Source organism: Euleptes europaea, chromosome 18, assembly GCF_029931775.1.
Source record: "Euleptes europaea isolate rEulEur1 chromosome 18, rEulEur1.hap1, whole genome shotgun sequence".
NCBI lineage: Eukaryota > Metazoa > Chordata > Lepidosauria > Squamata > Sphaerodactylidae > Euleptes > Euleptes europaea.
In genome coordinates this window covers 42,153,587-42,170,462 of record NC_079329.1, presented here as the reverse complement: position 1 = coordinate 42,170,462, position 16,876 = coordinate 42,153,587, and the positions used below count along the sequence as shown (strand labels likewise).

The window sequence follows — 16,876 nt, the reverse complement described above, 5'->3', positions numbered from 1 at the left end:
GACCAAACGCCCCAGACCTGAAGCCACAGGACATCTGGTAGCAACCCCCCGCCAAAAGACTCACCCCAAGTCTGAATGGGACTGATGGCTTGGGGCTCGTTTCTGACTCCCCTGAGCTCTTCGCTCAGAACCAAGGCCCATTCCTGATCCCCGTCAAGCTCCATCTGCCGGATGGGCGGTGGCTCTGTGTATATGCCATGCTGGACTCCGGTGCAGCTCGTTGTTTTATCGACACTGCCTTTACCAAGCAGCACCAAATTCCAATCCAAACCAAGGAGACGCAAGCCCTTGTGGAAGCCATTGACGGACGCCTCCTACGCTCCGGACTGGTGACCCAAGAGACCTCCCAGTCATTCTCCAGGTGGATCATCACACAGAGCAGATCCAGTTTGATGTGGCCAGCATGCCACGGTTTCCATTAGTCCTGGGTCTCTCCTGGCTCAAGACCCACAACCCCCTCATCAACTGGGAAGAACAAGAACTCCAACTTCGGAAACCGTGCCCTCACCTTGCATCTCCCGGCATCCTGTCGGCTACCACTCTTGCCATGCCCCTGCAGCTTCTGTCAAAGTATGCCGACTATGCGGATGTGTTTGAAAAGAAGGGGGCAGATAAACTTCTCCCGCAGCGGCCCTATGATTGTGCCATAGACCTGATTCCCGGGGGGGGGGGGGGCTGCTGGCAGGGCGCTTATATCCCATGTCGGAACCCGAATTGGAAGCCCTACGAGATTTTCTCTCCAAAAATCTGACCCGAGGTTTCATCTGGCCATCTACCTCTCTGCTCTCAGCGCTGGTTCTCTTTGTAAAGAAGAAGGGAGGAGAACTTCGCCCCTGCAACGATTATCGAGCCCTCAACAAAATCACCGTGAGGGACCGATACCCCCTCCCGCTGATCCCTGAACTGCTAGACTGCCTTAAGGGAGCCCGGATATACACCAAGCTAGATCTTCGTGGTGCATACAACTTGGTCAGGATTTGTGCCGGTGATGAGTGGAAGACAGAGTTTGGCACCTGGTACGGGCAGTGCGAATACCTGGTGATGCCATTTGGGTTGACCAATGCCCCTGCCGTGTTTCAGAGACTAATGAACAATGTCTTCCGAGACTTGTTAGACCATTGTGTCATCATCTACTTGGATGATATCCTGGTATACTCTCAAAACCCCTTCTCAGCATACCGCCCACATCCGCCAGGTTTTGCAGCGGCTCCGGGACCATGGCCTCTATGCCAAACTGGAAAAATGTGAGTTTGACCAGCGGTCTGTTGAATTCCTGGGTCACATCTTCTCGCCTCAGGTAATTATGATGGATCCAAGCAAAGTGGTGGCTGTTCAGAATTGGCAAGCTCCTTGCAACCACAAGGATCTACAACGGTTCCTTGGCTTTGCCAACTACTACCTGCAGTTCATCCCGGCCTACGCGGACTGTACCGTACCACTGACTAAACTTCTCCGACCTAAGGAACCATTTCAATGGACTCCCAAGGCTGAAATAGCCGTTGTGGATTTGAAGACTTGTTTCACCACTGGGCTGCTCCTGAGGTACCTGGACCCTCAATTGCCCTTCCTAGTAGAGGCCGATGCCTCCAACGTAGGCCTGGGAGCCGTTCTATCTCAGAGGGTTGACCCCTCTCAACCCTGGCAGCCTTGTGCTTATTACTCCCAACAGCTGATGGCGGCAGAGAGAAACTACACCATTTGGGAACAAGAGTTGCTTGCCATTAAAGTGGCCTTTGAAGTGTGGAGGCACCACCTTGAAGGGGCACGTCATCCAGTACAAGTGCTGACCGATCACCACAATCTAGAACATCTCCAGACCACTCGATGCTTAAACCAATGTCAGATCCTGTGGTCCCTCTTCTTTTCCTGGTTTGATTTCCGTTATCTCCTACATCCCACAGAACCAAAACAGCAAAGCAGATGCGTTATTCCGAAAACCTGAATACGCTCCCATACCAACCCAAGATCGGCCTACAGGTACCATTCTGCCACCATCGGTCTTCGCAGCTACGGATCACCCAGACTTAACAGAAAACATCCGGACTCACCAGACCAATGATCCATGGGCTCAACAACGCCTTAGAGAGCTTCAGGAAAGTCTCTCCCCAGACTTCACCACTCAGGCAGGACTTCTACTACACCGGGGACACCTCTACGTACCAGCCGGGCCCCTACATACCCAGGTGCTGCGACTATCACATGACGCTCGCCCCGCAGGACATTTCGAGCAGCATAAAACTGTACACCTACTAACCTGTGAATTCTGGTGGCCTCGACTTCGTGTGGACGTCGCCCGGTACATCAGCTCCTGTGAGATGTATCGGAGGGCTAAAGAAATTCTGGGTTAACCCACGGGACTTCTACAGCCACTACCAGTACCGGATGGTCCATGGAATACCATCTCCATGGATTTTATCACAGAATTACCCCGATCCATGGGGTATACCTGTATAATGGTGGTCGTGGATCTCCTCACCAAAATGGCCTATTTCATTCCTTGTCCAAAGCTCCCTTCAGCCAAGATACAGCTCAGCTATATATCCAGCACATCTTCCGGCTACATGGGCTCCCCGACATGTAATATCCGACAGAGGGTCTCAGTTCACCTCCCGGTTCTGGAAAGCCTTCCACTCGTGTCTAGACACTCAGGTGCACCTAACCTCGGCATACCACCCCCAATCCGATGGCCAAACAGAGCGGACTAACGCCACTCTCGAACAATATCTCCGTTATACGAGTTATCAGCAAGACAGCTGGGCTACTCTACTTTCGCTCGCGGAGTTTGCTTATAACAACGCAGTGCACTCGTCCACACAGCAGACTCCGTTCATCGCGAACTACGGGTACACTCCCCGCTATTTCCCGGCGACCCTCCCGCCTACCAATGTCCCTGCCATAGAAACTCGCTTACAGGAATTGCAAGCGCTACAGAACCTACTACAAGAACAGCTCCAATGGGCAAAAGATGCCTACAAAGCCATTGCAGACCAGAAACGACAAGAAGACCCGGTGCTCAAACCCGGAGATCGCGTCTGGCTGTCTACCTGATACCTTTGTTATCTGGGACATTCCCGTAAGTTGTGTGCTCGCTTCATTCGTCTCTTCCCTATTTCAGAACAAGGAAACCCGGTCACTTTCAGGCTCCAGTTACCACCGACACTCCACCTCCATCCGGTCTTCCACCGGTCACTGCTAGCGCCGTTCGGGCCACCCGATCCTGGCTGACCTCCAACCCAGCCGCCACCTCCTGTGATGATCGAGGATCAGGAGGAATATGAGGTGCACGATATCTTGGATTCTCGGATCCACAGGGGGAATCTGCAATACCTCATGGATTGGGAAGGTTATGGCCCCAAAGATCGTCTTGGGAACCTGCGGAGAACCTCCATACCCGCACCTGCTTCAACAGTTTCACGACTCATACCCTACGAAACCAGGCCCACTGGATGGGGGGGCTGCGGGGGGGATAATGTCATGGTCAGCAGGGACACTGAACAGACAGAGCTCCTGGATGAGTTGGCAGCAGAGGCAGAGGCTGGGCCCTCTACCACCTCAGAAGTTAGCAAATGGTCTCTATCAAAGGCTGAAGCCCCCGCTTCTAGCATGAGTAATGAGGAAGAGAGACAGCTGCAGCTGGTAGAATCACCCCCGCCTGTAGTTAGGCTGAGGGAAAGACTACGCAAAGTTTTAGACACCCGCCGCAGGAATGCACGAAAGTATAGGCGAACACAAAGCCCTGAATACTGACAGGTAGGGCTGTTGAATTTAAAAAAATTCGGTATAGTTCGGATTTAGCTGAATTCGGCCCGTTTAGATTCGGGATATGCCGAAGTCCGAACTCCCCCGCTTCGGGTCCATGCAATTCGGCGGGAATTCACAGTTCGGAAAAAAAATTCAGCCGAATAAAGCCATTAAAAACACAACCGCGCCTTTCCACGGCTCTGGGGGGGCATTTTTGGGGGTAAAGGTCCCAAACTTTCAGAGGAGCTTCGAAGAACGCTTCTTGAAAGACCCCCCCAAGTTTTGTAAAGATTGGGTCAGGGGGGGCTGAGATATGGGCACCGAAAGGGGTCCCCCCACCCTTAATGTGTATCTCCGAGCAGAGCATGCCGCCCACACACAAAGCTCCCAGTCCTGACAAACAGCTGAGAACGAGGGCGGGGCAGGTGTGAAAAAATTTGCAAAGCAATACAACTGCAAAGCAACACAAGCACGCAATGCAACACCTTTGCAACAGTGCAAAGCAACACCTGACACCTGGGAGTTTACAAACCATGGAAAGGGACAGAGGCAGCTAGCTATGCATAATGAGCAGGAAGGGGTGGAATTTCTCCTTTTGCATTGGACTTGGGACCAGGCAGGTGCATTCTTTAAGTCACCATTTGAAAACCAGTTTTGAGCAAGCATCGAAATAACCTAACTGATCTTATGAATGAGGGAAAACCTGAAGACACAAAACTGAACCCCCCCCCTCAAACCAGGGAGAGAGAGACTGGAGGGGGAACACACACCCCAGGCAGAACCAGCAAAAGCCCCCTTTGGCTCCCCCCCACCCAAAGAAACTGCTCCCTCCAGACACACACACAGACTCTGTTTCCCCCCCCACATACACACAGAAAGGAAAAATTATAGATTAAAGCCCCCAAAGGGGTCTTACTGTGGCTGTCTTCTGTTCCATCAGGAGGGGCTGGGAGGCTGAGTAATCCAATATGATTCCATTTGTATCCAATATGAGATCCATATGTATGCATCTCTCGAGGGTGATCCATTCATCCCAATAGGGAAAAGGGGAAAGCCCATATCTCGCCCCCCCGACCCAATGTTTACAAAACTTGGGTGGTCTCTTAAGAAGCCTTGTCTGAAGCTCCGCTGAAAGTTTGGGGTCGGCACACCCAAAAATGCGCCCCCTGCAGCCACGGAAAGAGAAAAGGGGGGAGCCGATATTTCTGCCCCCACTGAACCCATCTTTACAAAACTTGGGTGGTCTCTTAAGAAGGCTTGTCTGAATCTCCGCTGAAAGTTTGGGGTCTGTACCCTCAAAAATGCACCCCCTGCACCCACGGAAAGGAGTGAATGTGCACAAGCACCCCCCCCCACACACACACACACAAGAGGATTTCCCTCTCTCTCTCTCTCTCTCCCCGGTCGGGCCGCACATCAGCTGATTCCTCCAGTATTCAATCCTGATTGATTGGCCAGAAGGAGACCCAGCTTGGCCACCGATTGGCCGGGGGAGGAGAATGCTGCTTACTGACGGTTATGCTGCTTACTGACGCCCCGAATTTGCTGGATTTATTCGTGAACTCCTGAACTCGCTGAATTCGGCACCCCGGTTGCCCGCCAGTTTTGATTTTGGTTCGTCCCGAACTGAAATCCGCCGAATCAAGGGAAATTCGGCTGATTTTCAGTTCGGGCCGAACCGAATCAACAGCCCTACTGACAGGAGCCAGGCTAGGTAATTAGTGGGGCAAAGGAGTGCACCACCAGAGAACCATATATTCCAGGCTGTTGGGAGGTTTCTCTGTGGCAGCAACGATTCAGTTTCCGGACTGCATCGCATCCATTTCAGCTCCTGACCCTTTGTCCGACCGGCTTGAATTCCTGGAACTCCAGCCCTCGGCTTGATTCATGACTCTTCTTCTGGACACGTTTGGACTCCTGTTTTGATCTCCACTGACTCGACCTTGGACCGCACGACTACCCAGCCTCCTAGCCCCACCCGGGACCTGACATGCTCTTAGGAAGGCAGAGGATCAGACCAGCCAAGCAGGGAGAAGTCAGGTGCTGCTCTGCCTCGAAAAGTATAGTTCTTAGGGCTGGCCATCTCCCCCCCGGGTATTTTGTGTTTAATAAACCGAGTAATTTTTGAAATATCAAAAAAAAAGCCAAATCCTTATATTGGCTCTTTTCAGATAATTGAAAATTTTGAGTTTATTAAACCTGAACCCGAAAAATGTGCAGAGCTGAACACTCAGCCTAACCCAGCGTTCCATTTTGTGACTGCGGCAGCGAAGACTCAGCCTTCAGATAAGGGGGGGGGGGAATGGCGGTTGGAATCCGTGTGTGTTAAGTGCCGTCAAGACACTTCCAGCTTGTGGCGACCCTATGAATCAGTGTCCTCCAAAGCATCCTGTAGTTAACTCAGGTCTTGCAAACGGAGGGGCCTGGGGCTTCATTTATCGAGTCCGTCCATCTCATGTTGGGTCTTCCTCTTTTCCTACTGCCTTCAACTCTTCCTAGCATTATATTGTCTTTTCCTTGTCTTCTCATGATGTGACCAAAGTACAATATCCTCAGTTTAGTCATTTTAGCTTCTAGGAAAAATTTATCCGTGATATGATCTAGAACCCACTTAATGAAGATAAAATAATTTTAAAAAAATTAAGAGGAAGAAAATTACATTGTTATGTGCTTGCGGGTATGACCTCAAACATACAGCGAACTCACACATAGTAAGTCCAGTATTTCTGTGCGTGCATTTTGCATACAATTTTCATCATTGGTTCTTGGATGCAAATCGCATAAGCTGACAATGTTTTATGGATTCAGCTTGATTACATTGAGTACATTTTTGAATGTTCTGTTCAGGTTTCTTCCTCAGCAGACTTTTTTCTGGCATGATGGTCAGTGGAGATTCCAGTTTCAATCCTGAGATGTTCTTCCTGGATAAACTTGTTGTTCCGCCATCCAGGTAATGAAACATTCTTGGACTTCTTCACAATATAGTGTTGGTTTTGTTCTTGCGTTCTTTGAGATTTATTGTTATAGAAAGAGGGTGTTGCTTATCTCTTCATAACTTGTGTGTTCTGATATAGGTATCGTCCAGTGAGTTGTGTTGGAGACCAGATGTTTGCAAATGGTCAAACAGTGAACTTGCAAGCTGTCATGAAAGATGCCCAGGTAGCACGGAAACTTCTGGCTGTCATGGCTCAAGATCTGAAGCAATCAACGCAAACTGAAGAGGGAGACCCCCTGAAGGTGAGGAGAAGACTTTTCAGTGCCCACAGCATTTAGTGAAACATCTGGCTAAAATCTAGTGAGTCGTTAATGGTCTTTTTAATGCAAGTTCTGCAGTCTCAGGTTATTGGTCAAAATTCTGTATAACAAGTAGGAGGCCCTCGAGACTCGCGCGGGGGGGGGGATCTCATCTCCCCCCCCCGGCCCCACTACCCACCTTAAGCCACATGGCAACAGCAATGATGCCTGGGAGCCGCTCTGAGCCCCGAGTAGCTCCCAGCATCCTCTGGGCCCAGAGCCTCTTGCTGAGTCCTCTGCTGCGGCAACTGGGCCTGGAGCCTCTCCTGGTGTCCACTGACTCTGCGGCTGGGCACAGAGCCGCTCCTGGCATTTCCTGGTGTCTTCAGCCATGGTGGATCCTGAACTGGATCCCTGCAGCATCCGCCACTACAAGCTCAACCGGTGAGTTGTCTGTGCATGCTCAAACAATACTTTTTTAATTGGGGGGGGGGATTTAAACCCCCAGTGAATATTTTTTACCTGTTCAGATTTTTCTGCAAACCCCAAGTACCCCAAATTTGCAGAAAAACCTGTTTAGTGTCAGCGTGGTCCCGCTCAGCGGATTTAGGCATCCACAGATGGACACCACATGTTGCTATCAGATATATAGATGGGACCCGCCCCCAAGGAAAAGCCTCAGGGAGGGTGGTCCAGAACAGATTTCTCATGACCCAATATATTTCAGTCCCAGAGGAGTTTCTTCAGGGGTACTGAAGCAGAAATAACGATGTTTACTAGGCAGACTGTGTTTACGGGGTGGTTTGCCATAGCCTTCCCCAGTCATCTATACTTTACCCCCAGCAAGCTGGGTACTCATTTTACCAACATCAAAAAGATGGAAGGCTTAATCAACATTTTTTAAAAAAATATTTAAATAATTTTAAATAATCCATAAAAATACTATTACTAACAGGTAAGGAAACTACATTTCGCTTGTAAACATGTAGGAGTTGATATAAAAGTCCCTCCTGAATAGTTCCCAGTGGTTTGCATAAAAAATACAAACTTTCCTGACATCTTTAATCAGGCTCTTGGTCTAAAAGTCCTGTTAGATGGGAAAAATCAACGGGCTTTTTACCAACGATCTTCTGACTATCATTTAGATCACTCGGCTGTATTCCATCCTTTTCCTCCCACTCTTCCTCTCCTGGATTCCAGCCACACAAACAGGGTCCCGTCCTCCCTCAGTGAGCAGCACTTCAACAGATTTCCTGAGGAGCCAAACAACCCCCCCCCCCCAAGTAGCCTCTGCTTTAAAGCTGGAGGGTAAAGAGCGGCCAGGACAAGAGGGAGAAGAAGCCACATTCAGACCACAGCATGAAGGCCGGCCAGCTTTCGAGGGCAGCTGCTGCTGATCTCTGGGAAAGGGGAATAAAAAAGGATTCAGGGACTTGGCCAAACAGCCTTTGATCTCATTTTGCACTTTCAGCTCAGGGTCATATCGAAGGTGTCACAGGAGGGACACTCTGCATTCTCACAGCTCTTATTCTGGGCTTAACAGGTGTCAGATAGGGCTTCTGACAGCTCCGTCCTCAAACAAGATGGTTTCCCCGCAAACAAAATGGAGTTCTCCGTGCACTCCTTCCCCCCCCCCCCGTTTTGCACACGAGCTCCGGCCAGAGATTTACACTTGTATTGGGACCCGCCCGTGTAAATCTTCTATCTGATATCGGGTCCCGCGCACAAAGCCGAGAGCTCGGCCATCTCCTCCACTGATTGTTCATAATTGTTTCTGTTTCAGTTTTACTTAAGTCGTTACCGGCAGGAAACTACTACATTGTCTCTTTGTTCCTGTAACCCTATTGTATCAGCCCTATAAATGTATCCACACTCCCCCTGTCATGTATTCCAGCCTCACTGACTTTCTGAAATAAATCTTTGAATCGCTGCTCTGCCTGGATTGAAGGTCTATTGCCTGAAAAGCTGTGATTTGCTGAAGTCTGACAATAGGCAGATGCCAAACAATGTGTTGTGTGACCCCTTTCCAATCAAATGCATGAAACAACACAGTAGACTAGCAGCTTAGAAGTCTTCCCCAGCAAACACAACGTCTAGCAGCTGAGCTCTCATTATACTCTTTTTCTTGAGGGGCTCCCATTTCAAAGGACTGCCCGGCACCACCATTCATTCCCAGGAGCTGGCTCAATTCTGGCCACTGGCACCTGCAACTGCTGGCCTGAGGCACTGCAAGGCTGGGCCAGAGGTTTAGAAGGGAGTCCCAGCTCAAAAACTGCTGTCATAAGGTGTAAAGAGCAGTTGCTCACATGGCACACCATTGCTTTCCTATGCTCATGATTGCCTTCCAGTATGCCAGGTTCTTTTCATATCTGCAGTCCTCTAGGTATGTGTTTGGGAGGGCAAAATGCCAAAAGCGTGGATGGATGCGTGAAATTGATGCCTAACCTTCCTCTCCATAGTCCTAACAAAGGATTCCCAGTCTGATGTGGAGATACAGAATTGGAATCTAGTGTAGAGGGTTATTCCAGCCGAAAGGGCCCTGGAAAAACTGGACACAAACCATATGAAACTTCCCCCTACCCCTGGCCAAAGGGCAGTAACAAAGAAAGCAGCACCACCAGCCGCTGGTGGCAAAAACCTCTAAAACAAGTTTTGCGGGATATGAAAACATATAGTTGAGGGCAGCAACAGTTCCATCCTCAGCTGGCCTCCCTGCACCACCTGTGAACAAAGATCAGTCCATCGGTATGTTTACAGATACGCATCTGCTTCCTACTTGAAGACTCCACCGTTGTTGATATAGAAGTTGTTTTGGAGCCATCTTGATTTAAATGGTCCAGTTTTAAAAGAACCTTGATCACTGATGATTGAAGAGAGCGCTCCACTCAAGGTCACAAGGGAGGATTTTTCATATTTTTGTTATTGTTTGTTTTAGTGCCGGTGAAGGTGCCCCTGATGGATTGAGACACGTTTAGCCATAATGAACTTGTTCTGGAGCACCTTTCCCCCCCAACCCCTCATCTGAGGGTGTCCCTTCCCTTTCTTTGTGTGATATAGCTGATCAAATTTAAATGAAGAGCAAGACCACGCTGCACAGAGGCAAGTTTTGTTGTTAGCTAGCCTCCCCAAAGCTCTGTGTACCATTTGGGGCGCAGTGCAGGGAAGCGCCTGAGGCTGTGTGTGCCCTGCGCTTTCTTCCTGCCATCTAACCCTCATGACTCCCAAGTCAGGCAGCTTCCGGAACTGGTGCTATGAATCCGCCTGCCACTCCCCCCCCTCCCCTCCTCTGTTGCTTTGGCGCCTCTGCCAGCGCTGACGCATTGTCGTCTGTCCCACAGCCAGCGGAGCAGCCCTCGGAGCTCCTGGACCGCTCCTTCCTGGTGACCCTCCTTGGGCAGACCATGGCAGATAAGCTGTACAACCTCTGGATTCGTCTTCAGAGCCATGTCAATATTTTGTTTGACAGTGACATGGACAAGCTCATGACTGAAAAATTCCCCGGAGTGCGTCAGGTGAGAGCTGCAAGGATGGTTTTTTTGAGAACTATAATGAAGTTGTACAGTTGTACACAACCTGGAGGGGTTGTGGGTTTTTTTTTTTTTTAAATATTCCTTTAGTAGAAGTGGGCATTTCCACGGTCGTATTGCTGGCAATTGAGATGGTGACAGTGGCATGACCTTTTCAATGTGTCTCTTTTTTATTTCAAATTTATAATTGAAGATTTTGGAAAAAAAGGAGGGCCTGTTCCGCAAACATATGATGGGCAAGCGAGTGGATTATGCGGCCCGGTCAGTCATTTGCCCTGACATGTACATTGGGACCAATGAGATCGGCATTCCTATGGTAAGAAGCAAACAGTGAAGGAGATGACTTATTAGTGGGGAGGTTTTAAATGAGTGGATTTATAGGTTTCCGTACTCTGGTTAGCCTCTGGCATAGTGAATTATTGCCCGTGAAGACGGAGATCAGGAACCAGAGCCAGGGCTTCTTAAACTTTTTCCACTCGTGACCCCTTTTTGCCCGAGACATTTTTACGCGACTCCAGGTATATAGGTATGTAAAATAGGTATATAAATCAAACGTTTACTGACAATAATTAATAAAGAAATTTATTTTAAAACAATTATTTTACTGTTGCCAAATTTTTCACGACCCCCACATTTAGTAACGCGACGCCGTATGGGCTCACGACCCACAGTTTAAGAAGCTTTGAACTAGATCACTGCCGCTCACTTCCCCGGGACCTTTTGTCTTAAGTGCCTTCGACTTCCATATGAACCAGCTCGACTGTTGAGACCTTCACTGCAGCTCTGCCGTGCGAGTGTCCATCTTCTGTGGGGAGGTGGGCCACAGGCAGGACTTCTTCTCTTGTGGTGCCTCATCTGTGGAATTTCTGCTGTACGCCCGTTTCGGCCCTTGCCTACTACTCTGGGCATCAGGTTCTAGAGAAGACATTTTTATTACCCCAGGCCTTTGTTGATAGGTCATTGGTGTTTTGGTTTTCATAATCTTTGCTGCAGATATAGTTGTTCCTGCTTGGGTGGTTTATTTATTTATTTAATCTTTTTATTGCTTTATTGGTTTGATGAGAGGTGAGAATACAAACATTTTACATAAATGAGGGATGTGGCAGTAAGTTGTATTTGTCTGGCTGGCAGAAAGGTGACTGGACTGTGGAATCCGATAATGGATTAAGAGGAATGGAAGGTCATCCCTCGGGGGGGGGGGGTGTGCTCTGCCTCCAGTGAAAAGCATGCATGACAACTTGATGATTTTTCTTCGTCATAGGTCTTTGCTACCAAACTGACCTATCCTCAGCCTGTAACTCCTTGGAATGTCCATGAATTGAGGCAAGCTGTTGTCAACGGCCCTGGCGTGCACCCAGGTGCCTCCATGGTCATCAACGAAGATGGGTCTCGCACGATCTTGAGTGCAGCCAGCCAGACCCAAAGGGAAGCCATAGCCAAGCAACTCTTAACTCCTTCCACCGGGACTCCAAAATCAGGGATAAAAACTGTGAGTATTGTCCGCACAGAGACTAGCTTGGTAGTTCAGCTCAAGAGCCATGAGCTGGTTGAAGTTGTAATTCTTACTTTAGTCTAAGTTCTGTCAGATCTTTCTCTTGTCACTTATAATGTGCTATACTTTCAAACTATTTTTGTATGAGATATATATCAGATGTGGTTACAAGGATCAAAAGGATTTCAACTGTATGATTATGAATGGTGTTAAGGGATTTATTTGTCTGCATTTCATTAGCTCAGACTTGGTCCATGCTCCTCTGGAATCATGTCAAGTCCTGCCTTTTGAGAGATCCTTGGCCGCAGCTACTCCTGGCTTGGGCTCTTTGCAGTCTGAGGGGTTGATGGAGGAAGAGGTTGAGCCAGTTGGCATTTAGATCTTTTCAACTTTGGTTTTAATAACTTTCCAATTCCTATTGGGGGTGTGATTGGGCACCATGGTGCTGGCTAGTGGGTTTCTTGGTGCCCACTGGTTTCTGCCCCCAGAGCAAGGAGCTGATCCCGGCTTTCCTTCCTCGCATTGGAGCAGGAGGCGCTTCAGAAGAGCCCAGGAGGCATCATCATCTTCCATGTCTCTGCTGCATGCGTCATACGAGGATGCATGAAACCTACTGATGTTTTGTGCATCCTCTCAATATTTGAGGATTGAACTGAGCCCCTCATCAGCCATTTTAGGATTTACCCCCTCTAGGCGGCCATCTTGTCATGGTTGGCCTACTGCCTGTTCTTAAAATTCCAAGAGTGCCCAGGTTCAACAAGGTTGGGGACCCCAGTTTTTCCTCATACTGTTGTTTTTTAAAAAATCATATAGTATTAGCTGCTTCCCCTTGGAATCCATCCTTTTCTTCATAAACACTTTCAAAGAATGTCCATTTGAAAAAGTAGTAAACTTTCCATGTGCCTGGTAGAATGAGATCCCCCTCCCCCGGACTGTAGTGTTTTACTAGGGATGTACAGGTCTTTTCCCCACTGGCTGGAAGGAAAGTATAGTTATCCCAATATTTAAAAGGGGTAATAAACAGGACCCCCACAACTATCATCCCATCAGCCTGTTAGAGATTGCCGCCAAGCTATGCAGTAAATTCTTATTGAGAAAACTGGAAGATTGGGAGCTAGACCATCAGGCCACTGTTCCTGAACAAGCTGGCTTTAGAAAAGGTCAGTGTGCCATCAACCAGTGTCTGATACTGCAGCATCTTGCGTCAGAGTGTATAAAAGGCCCCACCAAACATCTTTATGCGGCTTTTGTTGATCTTGCTGCAGCCTTTGGCTCAGTTGACACAGATAGGCTTTGGCATAAACTGGCAAGAACCAATATCGATTAACGACTATCTTCCAAAATGAGAGTCAGAATTTCAGTCTCCTTGATAGATAGCATCGCTGTGGTTAGGGGGGTGAAACAGGGCTGCTGACCTCTTTCCCCCTCGCCTTGGCTTGAGGAAAATATTAGCCCTTCTATATGCAGACCACGTGGTCTTGTTGTCGATAACTCGTACCAGGTTGAGAAGGATGCCATCGAGACTCAGCGACTACTGCAAAGAAGAGCCGTTAACCATCAATTAGTCTAAAACCAAGGTAATGGTATTTGGAAAACAGAAGTGCATTTCCAGGTGATTTCCCCATCAAACAATGCCAAACCTTTAAATATTTGGGAATCACATTCAGTGATACATTTTCTTGGCAGGTCCATCTGGAAATAATAAAAGCAGTAGTCCTTCAGACAATGGGTGCCATCTTAAAATTCTGCCGCACTAAAGGGGGCTTCTAGTTCAACCCAGCCCAACTCCTATATAGCGTTGAGGTTTGGGGATGGATTGATGCTGTACTAGCTAAGTTGGAGAGAATCCAAAACCTCTTGATGAAAAAGGTTCTAGCTCTTCCTCCAAACACCCCAGCCACCTTATTAAGAGCGGACTGGGTTTTCCTTCCTTGAGGGTACATGCTCATAAAGCCCTGTTTCACCATTGGTATAAACTGAAGAGAGCTCCAGCAAGCCATCTCTCAAGCATGTATTTCACCATTAGTCTAACAGACCGCATATGGTTAAGCAACTATAATAAAATTCTTCAATTCTATATAATTTTTAAAAAAATTCTTCAGTTCTATAGTTTGCCAGATGTTATTCATGGGGCTGCCCAAGCAGCCCCATGGGGTTGGACTAGATGACCCTGGTGGTCCCTTCCAACTCTATGATTCTATAATTGCAGGGACCAAATATATCGGCATGATGCAGTTTTTGATAGGCAAGTCATATTAGAATCCAAATTTTCAATTTGGTATAAACTAATTAAAGCAGGTCATTTTAGGGCAAATTACTCGTCTACGATCACATTCTTTAAACTATATTCAGCCTTCACATCCATCCATTTTCAATCCATAAAACTGGTATGTTTGAAGGACGCTATACCCAATGACCAATTGCTCAGCGTACATGTATCTGTAGAGATTCATTTCCGGAAGATCTGTGCCATTATATGCGGGATTGCCCATCTTGCTCCAAGGGGAAAAACGTAGAGACAGTTTTGGCCAATTTAGAACAATGTACTGCTATGGAGAAAGTTTGCAGATTCGGAGCCAGCCATCTTTCCTCAAGTTGCCCCCTTTGCTTTAGCAGCAAAGAAAATAGGTGCCAAATTGGCCCAACCCATTAATTCCGAACAGAATTGAGTTAACCCATCGGCTGATGTGAAGCGGGGGCTTTCCTAATTTTAACTGAATTCTCTCTGGCCATCTCTTATTGCTCAGGACTAAAACCGTGTCGGGCTTTTTTGGTTTCCCTCATCTTACAGAGAAGATTTTTGGCTTGAGTAGTTTTGTTGTTTATTTCATGTTAGATAAGCCCAATATGACTCTAAAGGTTAACTATGTAATGATGTTTAATGTGATGTATTTTGATAAGATCCGGAGGGTTGGAGCTTTTAATCCGTTATTAAAATATAACTTTTATTAACTATTGTCATCTGGTTTTGTGGTGTTTTATTTGTTGTTTATTTTTTTGTAATGGCTATTGGCCATATGCAATAAGAACTCAACTGAACTAGGAATATAATTCAGTATTTTGCCCCAAATACCATCAGTTTGTTTAGTCTGTGAATGAAGGAATCCTTGTCCACTGCACAGGCTGTGTTTGAAGCTTGGCATGAAGGAGTCTTTTCACAGCAGAACATCCCCTTATCAGTCATTCCACCCCATCCCCCCCCCCGGTTGCCTTGTCTGTTTCCTGGCTCCAGATTTGGTTTTAGCTCCGTTCAACAGGGGATTGTAAAGAATACAGGCTCCTTGCTAGTTTTGGTCAGTGGGCTACACCTTAAAGGTGAAGGGGTGGGCTCGAGTTTAAAGTTTCTAGCAGGGAAGAGAAGTCCTGCGTCTTTAAATAAAGAATTTATGGTCCAAAATAGTACCTGGACTCCCTTAGCCATCCTTCAGTTTCTGCTTTTCTATTTGTTCACTGCTCTCTGTGTGTTTACTTCTTCTGTCCCCCCTCCTTTGGTTTTCTATATGTAGCAATTCTCAAATCTATAGGAAAAGGTTTTTTTTATATGGCCGAACTTCAATCTCTCACAGGTGTGCCGTCATATTAAAAATGGAGATGTCCTTTTGCTGAATCGCCAGCCTACCCTTCATAGACCCTCCATCCAAGCTCACCGAGCCCGGATTCTGCCTGAAGAGAAAGTGCTGAGGCTTCACTATGCCAACTGCAAAGCCTACAATGCTGACTTTGATGGGGATGAAATGAACGCTCACTTCCCCCAGAATGAGCTAGGCCGAGCGGAGGCCTACATCTTGGCTTGTACCGATGAGCAGTATCTTGTTCCAAAGGTAAATGATCTAACCATTGAGCAAATCCTGATTTGTAATCGCTTAGTGATCATGAAGTTTGACAGGATGGATTCATAAAGAGTGAGATAAGTGATTAAATTAATTGCAACCTTTTTATACCACATATTTCTGAAAAGTTCCCAAAGTCCTCTTGTCTCCACACTTGCCTTCCCTGCAATGACATCCGGTGGCAGATGATTCTTCCCCATCTGCCATAACGTGCCAGAGGTGGTGGGCTTTCACTGAAGACATTTCACACTGAGTGCTTGTCCTGCCGTCACAAGCGGGGGGTGGGAAGATGACTGAGCTTCAGTGTTCTCCGCTAAGGACCTATTGGCAGAAATCCCCCCCCCACACACACACACACTTATGTATCCTAGGGCGTTGGCTAAAGCAACTGCCTTCATGATAGGTGGACAGAGTATGTGTTTGACTTCCAAGACCAATGTATTTTTTGTTTTAAGAACAAAAGATACGTTTTCTCTGTACGTTACTGCCAAGGGGGAGGAATCATACCTTTCTACTGGAAATGGTTGCAGCATTAGGGAATTTCTCTTTGAAGCTGCTTTGTCTGAGGGTTAGCTTTCTTAAAAAAAAAAACAAAAAAAAACAGACCCCAGTCTTTCTCTCTTTCAGCCTATATTGCATTCAGTTTCACTACTTTTCTGTCCTGCATTCCCCTTCTGGGGCACTTTGGTGCCTGTGCTACAGAAGGCAACTTTTTAAGAATGTCAGGGTTGAGGCAAGCTGCCCTCAACTGATGGCTGTGATCAGTATTGTGTGTCTGGGAATCAAAATGCAGTCTGGACTCCCGTCAATTCTTTAAAGTTGCAGCCACGGCACAGGCATGCTCCACCGCCCTTGGGGAGGGCCCTCTTGGCTTCTGAGGCCGCTGTGGCTGAAGGAACAGGGTCGACCCCTAGGGACACGTTTGCCTCCGTCTCTTTCCTCTTTCACATCAGAGCCAGTGAGCTCGGGCTCTCTGGCACCCAGACACCAAAGACTAGTCTGACTCCTGGCACAAGGAGAAGAAGGTTCTGAAGCGCCAAGCTCCATCCTCT

At 47.7% G+C, this 16,876-nt stretch overlaps 1 protein-coding gene across 1 annotated transcript in view; it reads left to right on the top strand.

Moving 5' to 3' along the window:
• The window catches only part of POLR1A (RNA polymerase I subunit A), a 139,834-nt gene that overhangs the window by 11,345 nt on the left and 111,613 nt on the right, over window positions 1-16,876 (top strand). The window contains exons 7-12 of the mRNA XM_056864736.1: window positions 6,589-6,691; window positions 6,816-6,978; window positions 10,314-10,487; window positions 10,696-10,818; window positions 11,764-11,991; window positions 15,561-15,815. Of these exons, the coding sequence (XP_056720714.1) occupies window positions 6,589-6,691; window positions 6,816-6,978; window positions 10,314-10,487; window positions 10,696-10,818; window positions 11,764-11,991; window positions 15,561-15,815 (1,046 nt within the window). The remainder of the gene's footprint in view (window positions 1-6,588; window positions 6,692-6,815; window positions 6,979-10,313; window positions 10,488-10,695; window positions 10,819-11,763; window positions 11,992-15,560; window positions 15,816-16,876) is intronic.